The sequence below is a fragment of the Polyergus mexicanus genome, unplaced genomic scaffold (genome assembly GCF_030449975.1).
Source record: "Polyergus mexicanus isolate NDT 795.1 unplaced genomic scaffold, iyPolMexi1.0 SCAF_14, whole genome shotgun sequence".
NCBI lineage: Eukaryota > Metazoa > Arthropoda > Insecta > Hymenoptera > Formicidae > Polyergus > Polyergus mexicanus.
In genome coordinates, this window is record NW_027223334.1 from 4774792 (window position 1) to 4791496 (window position 16705).

Genomic DNA, 16705 nt, shown 5'->3' on the forward strand with positions numbered 1-16705 from the left:
CACCGACGCCAGTGGATACGCTATAGGAGGCGTGCTGAGCCAAGGACAGATAGGGAAAGACTTACCTATTTCGTATATTTCTAGGACTTTGAATGAAGCAGAAGGGAGATATTCCACCATAGAAAAGGAGTGCTTAGCCGTAGTCTACTGTGTAACGTACTTCCGGCACTATTTATACGGCAGGAAATTTACAATCCTCACAGATCATAAACCACTAGTTTGGCTACATTCGGTCAAGGATCCCAGCTCCCGATTGTGGAAATGGAGACTAAAACTATCAGAGTACGAATATGAAATACAATATAAAACAGGAAAGACTAACGTTGTAGCAGACGCACTTTCTAGAAACCCGCCTATTCCTAACGTTTCCATACTTCCCCTAGTAGAGCCAGACGATAATTCAAACGAATCCCTTTTCTCATACCAGACAGCTACACAACAGTCTAGACCGTCAATCACTTTCTCTTCCAATGATACTAATCACACATTAAATCCTAATGACCAACAACAAATAATTATCAAAGACTTAAACGAAAATGCTTTACTAACTCCACCAGTAACCACAAAAACCCCATCCCAAGTTTTCTTTCCCGAAAATCTAAATGAAGATCTAGACAAACAAGAGCAAGAGTTCGACCAAAGCAATTCAGAGACGTCGGAAGAAGATCCAGAAAACGAAAGTGAGAGTAATGAATCTGCATCTCCACAACCTCGCTCCTCAGGTGAAGAGAACGATTTTAAAGTTAATGAAACAAGAGATTCACTGCTTTCCCGAAAGGATAACCATGTCATCTTTACCACACTCCAAGGACATCCCTACGATAAAGGCGCAAAGGATTATTCAGCAGAAAATAAACTTCCCACGTATAAAGACTTAACTTTCACAAGAGTAAAAATAACGAATTTGAATAGCGGGAAATATTTAATAAACATCCCTATTAAACAAAATGAAAGAGTGCAAATCGAACACAATGACATTATAAACGGAATAAGATCGTTGAGGGATGCCATAACAGAACTAAATCTAAAAACCATCAGTATAGCGCAACACGACCTATACGATACAGTTCCATGGATTTTTGTATATAAAAATTTAAAAAGATTCCTCTCAGACTTGCCAATAATAGTAACAGTTTGCAAATCTCTAATAAGATGTCCTGGCCTAGAAGAAAGAGCTAACATTATCTATGAAAAACATGCTACGAAGATTGGAGGACACAAAGGTGTGAATAAAACCTACCATCGAATTAGACAAAACTACTATTGGCCCACAATGAAAAAAGACATACAAGATTACATAAAGAATTGCAGAAATTGCCAAATCAAAAAATTAACGAGAGTAAAAACGAAACAACCCATGATGATCACTGACACCCCAGGAACTGCATTTGATAAAGTATCCATGGACGTAGTAGGACCATTGCCAGTAACGAGCCGAAACAATTCTTATATTTTAACTATACAAGACCTTTTAACGAAATATTCAGTTGCCATTCCTATGGAAACAGCAGACTCTTTCTCAATAGCCAACGCCTTCATAAAAGATTTCATATACATATATGGAGCACCGAGAGCATTATTAACAGATCAGGCTCCGACCTTTTTTACTTCTTTGATGAAAGCAATCGCTAGCTACTTTAAAATTAAGCAATGCCGTACAACTGCTTACTACCCGCAATCAAATGGCTCAATTGAACGCTCACATCACGTATTGACAGAATACTTGAAAATGTACACCAACCGGAATGAGGAATGGGACGAGCAGATTAAGCCTGCTATGTTTGCTTACAATACATCAGTCCACGAAGGAACCAACTATACTCCTTATTCCCTAATTTTTGGACATCTTCCCAGAACTCCATCCTCCTCCGCAGTTCCCGAGGACGTCACTGAACAGCCTTATCAAGACTATCTCACTAACCTTTTTGAAACTTTGAAAAACTCACAGGGTCTAGCAAAACAAAACTTGATACAATCAAAAGAAAAGAGTAAGACATATTATGACAGAAAAATCAATATTCGAAATTTTAAAGCTAACGATAAAGTTTATCTATTAAAGGAGCCCACAAAAGGAAAGCTAGATGATCAATATACTAGGCCATACAAAATTTTAGAATTATTACCAATGAATAACGCGAGAATAGACTTCCGTGGAAAACCACGCGTAGTTCACGTAAATAAACTGAAATTGTGCAAAAGCACATATTTTATAGATCCGGGATGAAAGAAAGTGCGAGGAAAAGAGAAATTTTGTAAGCGCGGCCTGGACCCCCGGATCCAGTAATTTTAAGATATTTTCATATTAATCTCATATTAGTATTAGAGATTTTTGTTCTAACAACACATACACACGTACTTGACACATCTTGTAACATAAAACAACACGAACAACCCATATTACTCTCGTACTTTATACTCAAATATAATATTTCTATTTTAAGGTTTACTACATTCCAATACTTCTAATTACCGCAATGTTCTCTGGCACAAGGGCCATAATAGCCTACGATTGTGGAGGAGCCTACCTGAACGTGACCACTGTATCCTTACTACGTTCAGGCGAATGCGACATCGACATTGAGGCACCTGCAACAATCAACACATACATACAGCTGCTACAACTGTCAAATTACGCGCAAACTCACATAACTCAATGTAAAATAGAAATCTTAAGAACCATATCTCACTGCGGAATGCACTCGCATATCTCAGCCGTTCATAACGGTTACGCGAGCTACTTGCAGGAAACATCTCGCGCTAGGTGCATTCAAATGCATAAAGAGGGCCTCTTAAAAGTAGGAACCGCCGAAATTATTGATGGACTTAAATCAAATCACACGTACTATAGAAGCGTCACACTCGCGGGTAAAGTAAACGTAGATGGAACCTGTAAAGGCATTCAATACTCGGACTATTACGGCACATGGGATGACGTGATAGTCCAAGCGACTGTAAAAATCTCTCTAAAAGACTCATACGTGCCGGTAAAGTTAAACGCAGGAAAAGTAATGTTAAAATCCGGAACTGTTTGTGAACTATCGGACGAATCCTGTATAGACTCGGACGATGGTTACACCTTTTGGGAAGGAATACCCAATACCGCTTGCGGGTTTGAAGCATATGACGTCCTATATGAAGGCACCTCTACTAAATTTCAAGGCATATTAGATCACCAAAATACCACAATATTCACACTAGAATCTCAAGACATCACTTTTGCACTGACACTAACACGAAGGCACACGATATGCGGTTACACACTGTATGGCACAGAACATCCGAAACTGTTCATTTTTGAAACACAGAAAGGAAACATTTTCAAAGTAAGATCAAAAACCTCTGTAACGAACCTAGATTTATTCACGTACGCAAATTCAAAATTTGTATACGTTGAGAAGTATATGAGGAACCAGATTACCTCTTTATACAAAGATATAATTATGCAAAAATGCGAACTAGAGAAACAGGTTATACAAAATACCCTATCTCTTGCTGCTGTTTTACCAGATGAATTCGCCTACCGGGTGATGAAAGCTCCAGGTTACATGGCAGTCACAGCCGGGGAGGGAATTCACATAGTTAAATGTATACCTATAGAGGTTACACTACGAAAAACAAACACGTGCCATACTGAGTTGCCCATTATGTTTAGAAACGCCACACTATACATGACACCGAAATCACATATCGTCATAAAACACAGTACACTCAGAGATTGTAATCCTTTACTCCCAATAATATACAACATCGAAGGAACTTGGCTACAATTTAACCCTACCCCTTCCATGATAAATTCCCCTCACGAAATCAAACCATTAACAAAACTCTCTTGGAAATACCTTGCGCCAAAATCACTAGCCACCAGTGGCATTTACTCCCAACAAGACCTTGACGAATTAAGAGACCACATTATGTTCCCCGCGGAAAAGAACGCGGTTCTGCATACCATCGCTCGAGGCTTTACGGGTCAAACAATACAATCCGATACCGTTTCATTGCAAAATTTATTAGACGAAGGTGCGCTGAATAAAATTTATAACAATACGCTAGCTAAAATATGGAACGGTTTTACAACATTTGGTGCGGCGACCGCCGGTATATTCGGAATATTTATAATTATAAGAGTAATAAAAATTGTATTTGACACATTGATACACGGCTATGCGCTACACGCAGCTTATGGCTGCAGCTTACACTTACTTGGAGCCATTTGGAGCTCCTTCACACATCTATTATTGTATTTGGCGAATAGACCACAACCGCAACCACAAGTAACTCCAGAAAATCCACCAGAACACATAGACACAAACATAGTACCGAATGCGCCAGCAGAAAACGCGGAACCACCTACTATACCTATAGTATATACATTTAGAGATCTACGTGCCAGATTGGACGAATAAATTTCATCATAACTCTTTACTCCGAAATTTAAACTAAGGGGGGTGGTGTGACGTCTTAGCCGCACGTCAAAATTTATTTAAACAATATATTTATTGTTAACTCACCCATAGGAGGTGAAAGAAGTAAAAATCCGGAGAAAGTTACTCGTCCAAGACAAAGTTCTAACTTGTAAAATAGTATTCATACTCAAGAGTCACCCCGTATATAGCCAACGCTCGAGCGCGCCAGCGGGTGACGCAAAAATAACTACCATATGAATAAACCATAGGAATAACTAAAACCTTATATTTGCATTGCACAATCAGACAGACGATTCAAACGCTTTAAAAAATTGCAATAAATATCATATATATATATATATATATATATAAGAGCATACAAGAGATCTAACTTTAAAGGTATTAAATTCAATTGAGAAATACAAGCGAAAAGAATGAAACAGTTAAATGCAAATGTAACGCTTTAATATAATAATTTAAGTACACACACATTTTTATATGCACATCTTAATATTATATTATGCATATAACATTATATTATATTATATTAGTAATCTCGATACACATTTATGCATTTTATGCTACGCTTATACGCATCCTATATAACATAGCGTCTTATTATTCATAATGCGAAATTAGGAGTATAAGAAATAATATTTTATTCACTATAGTATTATAAGAGTTTTATAAGAGCTTTAAACTGTGCATGGTATGCGGACTGGCCGTCGATCGATATTCTTATCCGCCCGCTCGATAAGATTAGGCCGGACAAATAAGTTGGAATGTTGCGAGGAAACGATATAGCTGTCCTTCTCGCACAGAGATCCCTACCAGCGGCTCTTCCACTTGCCATTGCTCCCGCCCATGGGTCTCCCACCAGCATCAGGAAGTCTTAGGCGAAGCATAGGAAGAATATCCCACCATCTATAAAGGCGATCCCACTGCAGCATCTCTCCCACCAACACCCGAAGACCGGAGGAGCTCAGTGCAGGTCCGACATCCAGCATTATTAATTCGACGCTCATACGGTTAACACGTTACTACTTTCGTACTAAATTCGTTCTCTGACTCCGTTTGCCGTGGCGTTTAGCATTTAATAATCCGGCGTATTCGAATCTCGACAGCGTCGTCAAATTCCAGTACGAGTCTTCGAGACTCCTATACATACTACATTGTAGAATAGTGAGTTTACCAGTCGCAAGTCTTACGACTGTAATATTGTTAATTTAACGTCGTGCAACAATAAAGAGTATTTTATATTACTAATTACAATTTATTCGACGACCGGTTGTTCAACTTCCTTGATCGACCGTCATTCATCGCACGACAAACGAAATCTTTGGAGGACTGCAAAGTAGAAGGGAATTCAGCGTGCTACATAGGCAGTTGCTCTAACATATATTCAAATACGTAAAACCTGGTAAGTTAAGGTACCACCGAATACTGAATGACAAGTTGACATCTTCTGGTCCCGGTAGACTCGGTGAAATGCAGAGTGACCCAAAAACAATATCTTTTCCATAGATATACTTACCAGTAAAAGATTAAATTCAATTTAATAACTACTTAAACAATATAGTCGCGTTCTAAAGAGTTACTTAACATCAGTCATATAATTTCCTTTTTTTTCTTAACTTCGACTACTGGGACGTGACATATTAAAATTTGGTGGCAGCGGTGGGATCGCAGAAGCTAACTTGTCATTTTTCTTGTGTTAATAATCATACTTTATTTTCAGGAAGTGAATTGTGCGCGATATAACGTTCAATTTGAGTCTCGGTTAAGTACTCTGCGTTGATACCACTGCTTATTTCGCGAAATACAGTGCCGTTATAATTTTATTCGATTATTATACACCGCGTTATTTAGATTTTGCCAATCCATTTAATTTACACGTCATATTCGTGTTAGATTTTATTTCCATTAACGCTGTTAGAATTTTGTGATTATTCTCGACTGCGTGTGCTTCGATTGCAATATTAAGACGGCATAACGACATTCTGACGTTGTGAGTTAGAGCGAATATATTTCGCTCATCACTACGAAAGAATTATTGAACAATACCTGGTTCTGTGACAGTGTCCTGGTAGCTGGTATATACGCCGCTCGTCACTTGTAACAGGAGCGTTTTCTTTGGTGAGGCAGGATTCCGCACATTGAGAACGCAAATGTAACACAGACATCAGTGTTTAAATATTTTTTATAAAGCCAATAGGACACGCCACGCAGTAGAGAAGCGATCGATTTTAGTAAAAGTGGAAGTTGACTCTTCGAAGTGCCGCAAACTCGGAGCGACGGCTCTGGGCGGATAAGCCGCTCGTCGTTGCTTTGGGCTTTTTTGTGTACATACGATAAACGGAGAGTGGTGAGGCAGGATTCCGCACGCTCTTTCTTGTTCCTTCTCTTTGGTGAGGCAGGATTCCGCACACTGAGACTGGAATAGGATGACGGATATCGCTATGTGGGCAAAATAAGTGCCTCAGAGAGTCGCTGCATGAAACTAAAGTTGAATCCTTATCCTAATTTCGTGTTTCTAAAAAGACATGCCAAAAACGCGTCGCGCAGGAAAGAAATACCAGCTCCGACGCCTACTAAGAGCGCAACTTAGAGAAGCAGCGAATTGTTCCGACGAGTTAAATATTACAGACAATTCGAGTGCCCCATGTCGCGAACGGCTAACTGAGAAAAGAACCTTTGTTTACAAATTAATTCCGATCACGGTCGAACAGTCTCCGTTGCCATATCCAGAAATTCCGGAGAACGACCCGCGTCGCGAATTTTACGCACAGACTCAAATTCCAAACGTTAGCGCCAGCGACGAATAAAAAGCATCATTGTTGTTTTCATATTGTACTATTTTTGTATTTTATTATACCCTACCCTATAATCGCATTGTCTTATTTTCAGAATATTCTTATATTTTATCGCATAACTTATTTATATATATATATATATATATATATATATATATATATATATATATATATATATTATATTGTTCGCTTCATATTACTATTCTATTGTTGGAAAAAAAAAGAATATATATATATATTTCTATCCTGCTTTATTTTATCATATGCATTTATACAATTGCTTTTGATATATTATTACTAAAATTATTACAATCTTTTTATTATCTTTTTATATATTGCTTAATCTTGTATACTACAATATTCTTATTCTCTATTATTACTAAATTATACCATATTTTATAGGGTTGGAGGATTAAGCCCATTTCATACGTATATTATTTAATCCTCAAACCACTCTGTGTACTAACCTATATTCTTACAGGATTAAGGAACTATAGCATTACATGCTATTTAACCGTATGTATTACAATAAATTTTTATATTATTAAAATTACTACTTTCACAATCGTTGTGCTAAGAACGATTAGAGCCGATAACTATTTCAAAATTACGTGTACCGAGTTATGGCCCAATTTACGAGATCGCACGGTACAGTAAGCATCGACCCGGAAATCGAAAAGAAGCAAAAATACGTGGAAGACCGTGAAAAACAATCGCATTCAAAAATGTCGCTTAAAGAACGAGAAGAAACGATCAAACGCCCTAACGAGTCAATAGACGCGAATTCGTTATTCGACGTGCTTTCAAAAATCCAAACAGAATTATCACAATTACGCAGATTACCAGAGCAAGTGAGCAATCTCGAACAGCGCGTGAATGAAGCTTCCCGCGCCGCGTCCGCATACGATGAATTCGCCGACCCGCCGGAACGGGAAGAACCCCCTGTAATCATGCCAACCCTAAAAATAAAAGATGTAGTTGCCAATATTCCCCCGTTTAATGGTTATTAGATTTCGATCTTCCAGTTCGCCCGAGCGTGTGAACGTGCTCGCGATTTACTACCGTCTGCACAAGAACCACAGCTCGTACAATTCATTATTAACAAAATTGAAGGCGACGCGTATCAAGTCATTGAAGGAAACATATATACTCGCGTCGTAGATTTATTAGATAAATTAAAGAATATTTTCGCTCCGAATAAATCCGTAGCACAATACCGCGGAGAATTAGCCAACGCGTATAAAATGCCAAACGAGACAGTCTTGAAGTACGCGGGTAGAATTAAAGACTTGAAACTCGCTATATTAGATGGAAACAGACGACAGGGCATCAACAACCCTCGGTTATTTAATAACGAGGTTGAAGGAGAAGTTTTGGAAGCTTTCGTAAATGGATTACCCTCTAACGTAATCACGCGAATGGAACACCGGAACATAGGCACCCTAGACGAGGCGATTGAATGGGCTGTCAAAATTACGAGGAATTTGGAAATAGAAAAACAGCGCGAAAGACAATTTACGCCTCGACAATTCCCTGCTACGCGATCGGACATAAATAACCCTAGACCTATCGAACCGGAACAACCAAAATCCATACTAAAAAACCCTAATAACAATTTTGTTCCACGACCATGGATCAGACCCTTGGTACCAGGACAGCCAGGACCGAATTCCCCTATCGTATGTAATTATTGCAAATATCCTGGACACAAGGTCACTGAATGTCGACAATTAGTATATCGAAACGCAACACAAGCGTCGGGAAACGCGGAGGGCCGCCCGACGGTGAGCGCGACCAAGGAACCGGCCCAAGCGACAGCGCATCCCATAACGATACAAGCAGAGCCATCAACAAGCCAAACTTGAACACTAACGATAAAAATCAAGGCTCCAATTTTTCTAAAATTCTATTAAAGAAATACGATGACCCAGCGTCGGTCATCAAACCAGTAAGCGAGGAACCCCTAAATAAAAAAGCCAGTATTGGAATGGCGAACCTAGGACCCAAAACATGTCAACCAAGGATCGCCCTCACTTGCAAAAACTTTAAAGGATACTGCTTTTTTATGATAGACTCAGGATCCTCTGTAAATTTAGTTAAAATAAAAATATTAAAGAATACCCCCATAAACACAAAAGACACGTTAAGATTAAAAGGCATTTCCGAGAAGCCAATAAAGACATTGGGTTCGGTGGTATTCAAAATTATGGGAAAAGAAACAAAATTTTATGTCGTCAGAAACAATTTCGGTATACCTGCTGACGGCATAATAGGTGCCAGTTTTTTGAAAGATAATAATGCTATCATCGATTACCAACAAGAATGCCTTACCTTCGATAGCATACAGGTACCGTTTTACAAAAGAGAAAAGATCATGGTGCCCTCGCGCACTATTGTAGACATTGCGTTCAACATAACAAACCCGGAGAAAAGGGAAGGTTATATTCCTCTAAACGAGCCAACAAAGGGATTATTTCTGGGTGAACCTCTTGTTAAAAATTCCCGAGGGAAGGGGCATATAAAAGCTTATAATTTAACAGAGCAGAACTACACCATAGAGGTCTATCCAATGCCTCTTGAGGATTACTTTATACCCAATGACTCCGAGGAGCGCCTAACTTCACTGAATTCTTCTATTTTCGTAAATCCTATGAGCCAAAAGGAGCTCTCCGAAGACGGGAAATCCTCAGATTCTAATACTCTTCCGGTGCCGCAACACCTGGAAGATACTTCTACACAAGATGCAATGCCTGCATCTTCGTGCCTCAAACACTCTATTGACACGCTTCCAGGGTCAATAGGACTTGAGGATCTTCTATATTCTGAAAATACTAATTCCACGAGCTTAGACGAGCTCTCTATTACTAATTCCGCTGAATCAAGATTAACCAACTCCACTCAACCTCCCGCTTCCAGGGATCCTATGGAGTCTTTTATGAGCAATGAAGAGCTCGCCAATAATGGGAAATCTTCTGAATCAACCTTGATTCATACTCTTCCAGTTTTACGAGACCAAGAAGGTCCTTTTATTGAACAAGCTGCGCAGCCAGCATTTTCTAGATTTAAAGATACAACTGATCTGCTTCCTCCTATATCTCTCAGTCGTATAGAATGACTTAAACCCATCATGAATACTGAATATTTAAACGAAGAGGAAGAAGACCACGTCGATGCGATACTTAAAGAATATGGAGATTGTTTCCATCTTCCGGGAGAAAAACTCAAGTTCACCACCGCAGTTAAACATACTATTCCAACCACGGACAATCTACCAATACACGTGAAACAATATAGATACCCGCCTGTCCACAAGGAGGAAATAGACAGGCAGGTGACGAAGCTTTTGAAGGATGAAATAATAACGCCTTCAGCATCACCGTATAACGCTCCTCTATGGATCGTCCCCAAGAAATCTGCGGCCGATGGACGAAAGAAATGGAGGATGGTAATAGATTTCCGAAAGCTGAATGAAAAAACGATAGGAGATGCGTACCCACTGCCTAATATAGTAGAAATATTAGACCAGTTGGGTAGTGCAAAATACTTCTCCATTTTTGACCTCGCACAAGGATTTCATCAGATACCTATGGCCCCCGAGGATCAAGAAAAGACAGCTTTCTCCACACCATATGGACATTATGAGTACCAGCGGATGCCTTTCGGTCTGAAAAATGCACCCGCGACATTCCAACGGTTGATGGACAACGTCCTCACCGGATTACAAGGAAACGAACTATTCGTTTACCTGGACGACATAGTTGTGTATGCAAGATCCTTAGAGGAACACGATATAAAAATCAAAGAATTGATGCAAAGACTAAGAGAAGCAAATCTGCAATTACAGCCCGACAAATGTCAATTCCTAAGGCACGAAGTAGTTTACCTAGGGCATATTATCGGATCAGATGGAGTAAGACCAGATCCTAATAAAATTATCGCAGTCCAACGTTTCCCAAAACCAAGGAATCATAAAAACATTAAGCAATTCTTGGGTCTTGTGGGATACTACCGCCGATTCATTAGGGACATTTCAAAAATCGCAAAACCTCTCACGGATTTATTAAAGAAAGACAAGCCTTTTGTATGGACACCGTCGCAAGAAGCAGCATTTAACAAATTAACACATGAATTATTAAAAGAACCTGTTTTGCAATATCCGAACTTTAAAGAGCCATTCTTATTAACCACCGACGCCAGTGGATACGCTATAGGAGGCGTGCTGAGCCAAGGACAGATAGGGAAAGACTTACCTATTTCGTATATTTCTAGGACTTTGAATGAAGCAGAAGGGAGATATTCCACCATAGAAAAGGAGTGCTTAGCCGTAGTCTACTGTGTAACGTACTTCCGGCACTATTTATACGGCAGGAAATTTACAATCCTCACAGATCATAAACCACTAGTTTGGCTACATTCGGTCAAGGATCCCAGCTCCCGATTGTGGAAATGGAGACTAAAACTATCAGAGTACGAATATGAAATACAATATAAAACAGGAAAGACTAACGTTGTAGCAGACGCACTTTCTAGAAACCCGCCTATTCCTAACGTTTCCATACTTCCCCTAGTAGAGCCAGACGATAATTCAAACGAATCCCTTTTCTCATACCAGACAGCTACACAACAGTCTAGACCGTCAATCACTTTCTCTTCCAATGATACTAATCACACATTAAATCCTAATGACCAACAACAAATAATTATCAAAGACTTAAACGAAAATGCTTTACTAACTCCACCAGTAACCACAAAAACCCCATCCCAAGTTTTCTTTCCCGAAAATCTAAATGAAGATCTAGACAAACAAGAGCAAGAGTTCGACCAAAGCAATTCAGAGACGTCGGAAGAAGATCCAGAAAACGAAAGTGAGAGTAATGAATCTGCATCTCCACAACCTCGCTCCTCAGGTGAAGAGAACGATTTTAAAGTTAATGAAACAAGAGATTCACTGCTTTCCCGAAAGGATAACCATGTCATCTTTACCACACTCCAAGGACATCCCTACGATAAAGGCGCAAAGGATTATTCAGCAGAAAATAAACTTCCCACGTATAAAGACTTAACTTTCACAAGAGTAAAAATAACGAATTTGAATAGCGGGAAATATTTAATAAACATCCCTATTAAACAAAATGAAAGAGTGCAAATCGAACACAATGACATTATAAACGGAATAAGATCGTTGAGGGATGCCATAACAGAACTAAATCTAAAAACCATCAGTATAGCGCAACACGACCTATACGATACAGTTCCATGGATTTTTGTATATAAAAATTTAAAAAGATTCCTCTCAGACTTGCCAATAATAGTAACAGTTTGCAAATCTCTAATAAGATGTCCTGGCCTAGAAGAAAGAGCTAACATTATCTATGAAAAACATGCTACGAAGATTGGAGGACACAAAGGTGTGAATAAAACCTACCATCGAATTAGACAAAACTACTATTGGCCCACAATGAAAAAAGACATACAAGATTACATAAAGAATTGCAGAAATTGCCAAATCAAAAAATTAACGAGAGTAAAAACGAAACAACCCATGATGATCACTGACACCCCAGGAACTGCATTTGATAAAGTATCCATGGACGTAGTAGGACCATTGCCAGTAACGAGCCGAAACAATTCTTATATTTTAACTATACAAGACCTTTTAACGAAATATTCAGTTGCCATTCCTATGGAAACAGCAGACTCTTTCTCAATAGCCAACGCCTTCATAAAAGATTTCATATACATATATGGAGCACCGAGAGCATTATTAACAGATCAGGCTCCGACCTTTTTTACTTCTTTGATGAAAGCAATCGCTAGCTACTTTAAAATTAAGCAATGCCGTACAACTGCTTACTACCCGCAATCAAATGGCTCAATTGAACGCTCACATCACGTATTGACAGAATACTTGAAAATGTACACCAACCGGAATGAGGAATGGGACGAGCAGATTAAGCCTGCTATGTTTGCTTACAATACATCAGTCCACGAAGGAACCAACTATACTCCTTATTCCCTAATTTTTGGACATCTTCCCAGAACTCCATCCTCCTCCGCAGTTCCCGAGGACGTCACTGAACAGCCTTATCAAGACTATCTCACTAACCTTTTTGAAACTTTGAAAAACTCACAGGGTCTAGCAAAACAAAACTTGATACAATCAAAAGAAAAGAGTAAGACATATTATGACAGAAAAATCAATATTCGAAATTTTAAAGCTAACGATAAAGTTTATCTATTAAAGGAGCCCACAAAAGGAAAGCTAGATGATCAATATACTAGGCCATACAAAATTTTAGAATTATTACCAATGAATAACGCGAGAATAGACTTCCGTGGAAAACCACGCGTAGTTCACGTAAATAAACTGAAATTGTGCAAAAGCACATATTTTATAGATCCGGGATGAAAGAAAGTGCGAGGAAAAGAGAAATTTTGTAAGCGCGGCCTGGACCCCCGGATCCAGTAATTTTAAGATATTTTCATATTAATCTCATATTAGTATTAGAGATTTTTGTTCTAACAACACATACACACGTACTTGACACATCTTGTAACATAAAACAACACGAACAACCCATATTACTCTCGTACTTTATACTCAAATATAATATTTCTATTTTAAGGTTTACTACATTCCAATACTTCTAATTACCGCAATGTTCTCTGGCACAAGGGCCATAATAGCCTACGATTGTGGAGGAGCCTACCTGAACGTGACCACTGTATCCTTACTACGTTCAGGCGAATGCGACATCGACATTGAGGCACCTGCAACAATCAACACATACATACAGCTGCTACAACTGTCAAATTACGCGCAAACTCACATAACTCAATGTAAAATAGAAATCTTAAGAACCATATCTCACTGCGGAATGCACTCGCATATCTCAGCCGTTCATAACGGTTACGCGAGCTACTTGCAGGAAACATCTCGCGCTAGGTGCATTCAAATGCATAAAGAGGGCCTCTTAAAAGTAGGAACCGCCGAAATTATTGATGGACTTAAATCAAATCACACGTACTATAGAAGCGTCACACTCGCGGGTAAAGTAAACGTAGATGGAACCTGTAAAGGCATTCAATACTCGGACTATTACGGCACATGGGATGACGTGATAGTCCAAGCGACTGTAAAAATCTCTCTAAAAGACTCATACGTGCCGGTAAAGTTAAACGCAGGAAAAGTAATGTTAAAATCCGGAACTGTTTGTGAACTATCGGACGAATCCTGTATAGACTCGGACGATGGTTACACCTTTTGGGAAGGAATACCCAATACCGCTTGCGGGTTTGAAGCATATGACGTCCTATATGAAGGCACCTCTACTAAATTTCAAGGCATATTAGATCACCAAAATACCACAATATTCACACTAGAATCTCAAGACATCACTTTTGCACTGACACTAACACGAAGGCACACGATATGCGGTTACACACTGTATGGCACAGAACATCCGAAACTGTTCATTTTTGAAACACAGAAAGGAAACATTTTCAAAGTAAGATCAAAAACCTCTGTAACGAACCTAGATTTATTCACGTACGCAAATTCAAAATTTGTATACGTTGAGAAGTATATGAGGAACCAGATTACCTCTTTATACAAAGATATAATTATGCAAAAATGCGAACTAGAGAAACAGGTTATACAAAATACCCTATCTCTTGCTGCTGTTTTACCAGATGAATTCGCCTACCGGGTGATGAAAGCTCCAGGTTACATGGCAGTCACAGCCGGGGAGGGAATTCACATAGTTAAATGTATACCTATAGAGGTTACACTACGAAAAACAAACACGTGCCATACTGAGTTGCCCATTATGTTTAGAAACGCCACACTATACATGACACCGAAATCACATATCGTCATAAAACACAGTACACTCAGAGATTGTAATCCTTTACTCCCAATAATATACAACATCGAAGGAACTTGGCTACAATTTAACCCTACCCCTTCCATGATAAATTCCCCTCACGAAATCAAACCATTAACAAAACTCTCTTGGAAATACCTTGCGCCAAAATCACTAGCCACCAGTGGCATTTACTCCCAACAAGACCTTGACGAATTAAGAGACCACATTATGTTCCCCGCGGAAAAGAACGCGGTTCTGCATACCATCGCTCGAGGCTTTACGGGTCAAACAATACAATCCGATACCGTTTCATTGCAAAATTTATTAGACGAAGGTGCGCTGAATAAAATTTATAACAATACGCTAGCTAAAATATGGAACGGTTTTACAACATTTGGTGCGGCGACCGCCGGTATATTCGGAATATTTATAATTATAAGAGTAATAAAAATTGTATTTGACACATTGATACACGGCTATGCGCTACACGCAGCTTATGGCTGCAGCTTACACTTACTTGGAGCCATTTGGAGCTCCTTCACACATCTATTATTGTATTTGGCGAATAGACCACAACCGCAACCACAAGTAACTCCAGAAAATCCACCAGAACACATAGACACAAACATAGTACCGAATGCGCCAGCAGAAAACGCGGAACCACCTACTATACCTATAGTATATACATTTAGAGATCTACGTGCCAGATTGGACGAATAAATTTCATCATAACTCTTTACTCCGAAATTTAAACTAAGGGGGGTGGTGTGACGTCTTAGCCGCACGTCAAAATTTATTTAAACAATATATTTATTGTTAACTCACCCATAGGAGGTGAAAGAAGTAAAAATCCGGAGAAAGTTACTCGTCCAAGACAAAGTTCTAACTTGTAAAATAGTATTCATACTCAAGAGTCACCCCGTATATAGCCAACGCTCGAGCGCGCCAGCGGGTGACGCAAAAATAACTACCATATGAATAAACCATAGGAATAACTAAAACCTTATATTTGCATTGCACAATCAGACAGACGATTCAAACGCTTTAAAAAATTGCAATAAATATCATATATATATATATATATATATATAAGAGCATACAAGAGATCTAACTTTAAAGGTATTAAATTCAATTGAGAAATACAAGCGAAAAGAATGAAACAGTTAAATGCAAATGTAACGCTTTAATATAATAATTTAAGTACACACACATTTTTATATGCACATCTTAATATTATATTATGCATATAACATTATATTATATTATATTAGTAATCTCGATACACATTTATGCATTTTATGCTACGCTTATACGCATCCTATATAACATAGCGTCTTATTATTCATAATGCGAAATTAGGAGTATAAGAAATAATATTTTATTCACTATAGTATTATAAGAGTTTTATAAGAGCTTTAAACTGTGCATGGTATGCGGACTGGCCGTCGATCGATATTCTTATCCGCCCGCTCGATAAGATTAGGCCGGACAAATAAGTTGGAATGTTGCGAGGAAACGATATAGCTGTCCTTCTCGCACAGAGATCCCTACCAGCGGCTCTTCCACTTGCCATTGCTCCCGCCCATGGGTCTCCCACCAGCATCAGGAAGTCTTAGGCGAA

General features: G+C 38.8%; 2 protein-coding genes across 2 annotated transcripts; both read left to right on the forward strand.

The window, feature by feature from the left end:
* Nucleotides 1-3527: 3527 nt before the first annotated feature.
* LOC138939241 (uncharacterized) lies at nt 3528-4403 on the forward strand. The gene has a single exon (XM_070306887.1). It carries the CDS (start codon nt 3528-3530, stop codon nt 4401-4403), a length of 876 nt encoding a protein of 291 aa, XP_070162988.1.
* Nucleotides 4404-14928: 10525 nt separating this feature from the next.
* Nucleotides 14929-15804, forward strand: LOC138939242 (uncharacterized). The gene has a single exon (XM_070306888.1). The coding sequence runs from the start codon at nt 14929-14931 to the stop codon at nt 15802-15804; it is 876 nt and encodes a 291-aa protein (XP_070162989.1).
* Nucleotides 15805-16705: the final 901 nt, after the last annotated feature.

Coding starts and splice junctions, on each gene's coding strand:
- LOC138939241 (XM_070306887.1), top strand. CDS start 3,528: ATGAAAGCTCCAGGTTACATGGCAGTCACAGCCGGGGAGGGAATTCAC.
- LOC138939242 (XM_070306888.1), top strand. CDS start 14,929: ATGAAAGCTCCAGGTTACATGGCAGTCACAGCCGGGGAGGGAATTCAC.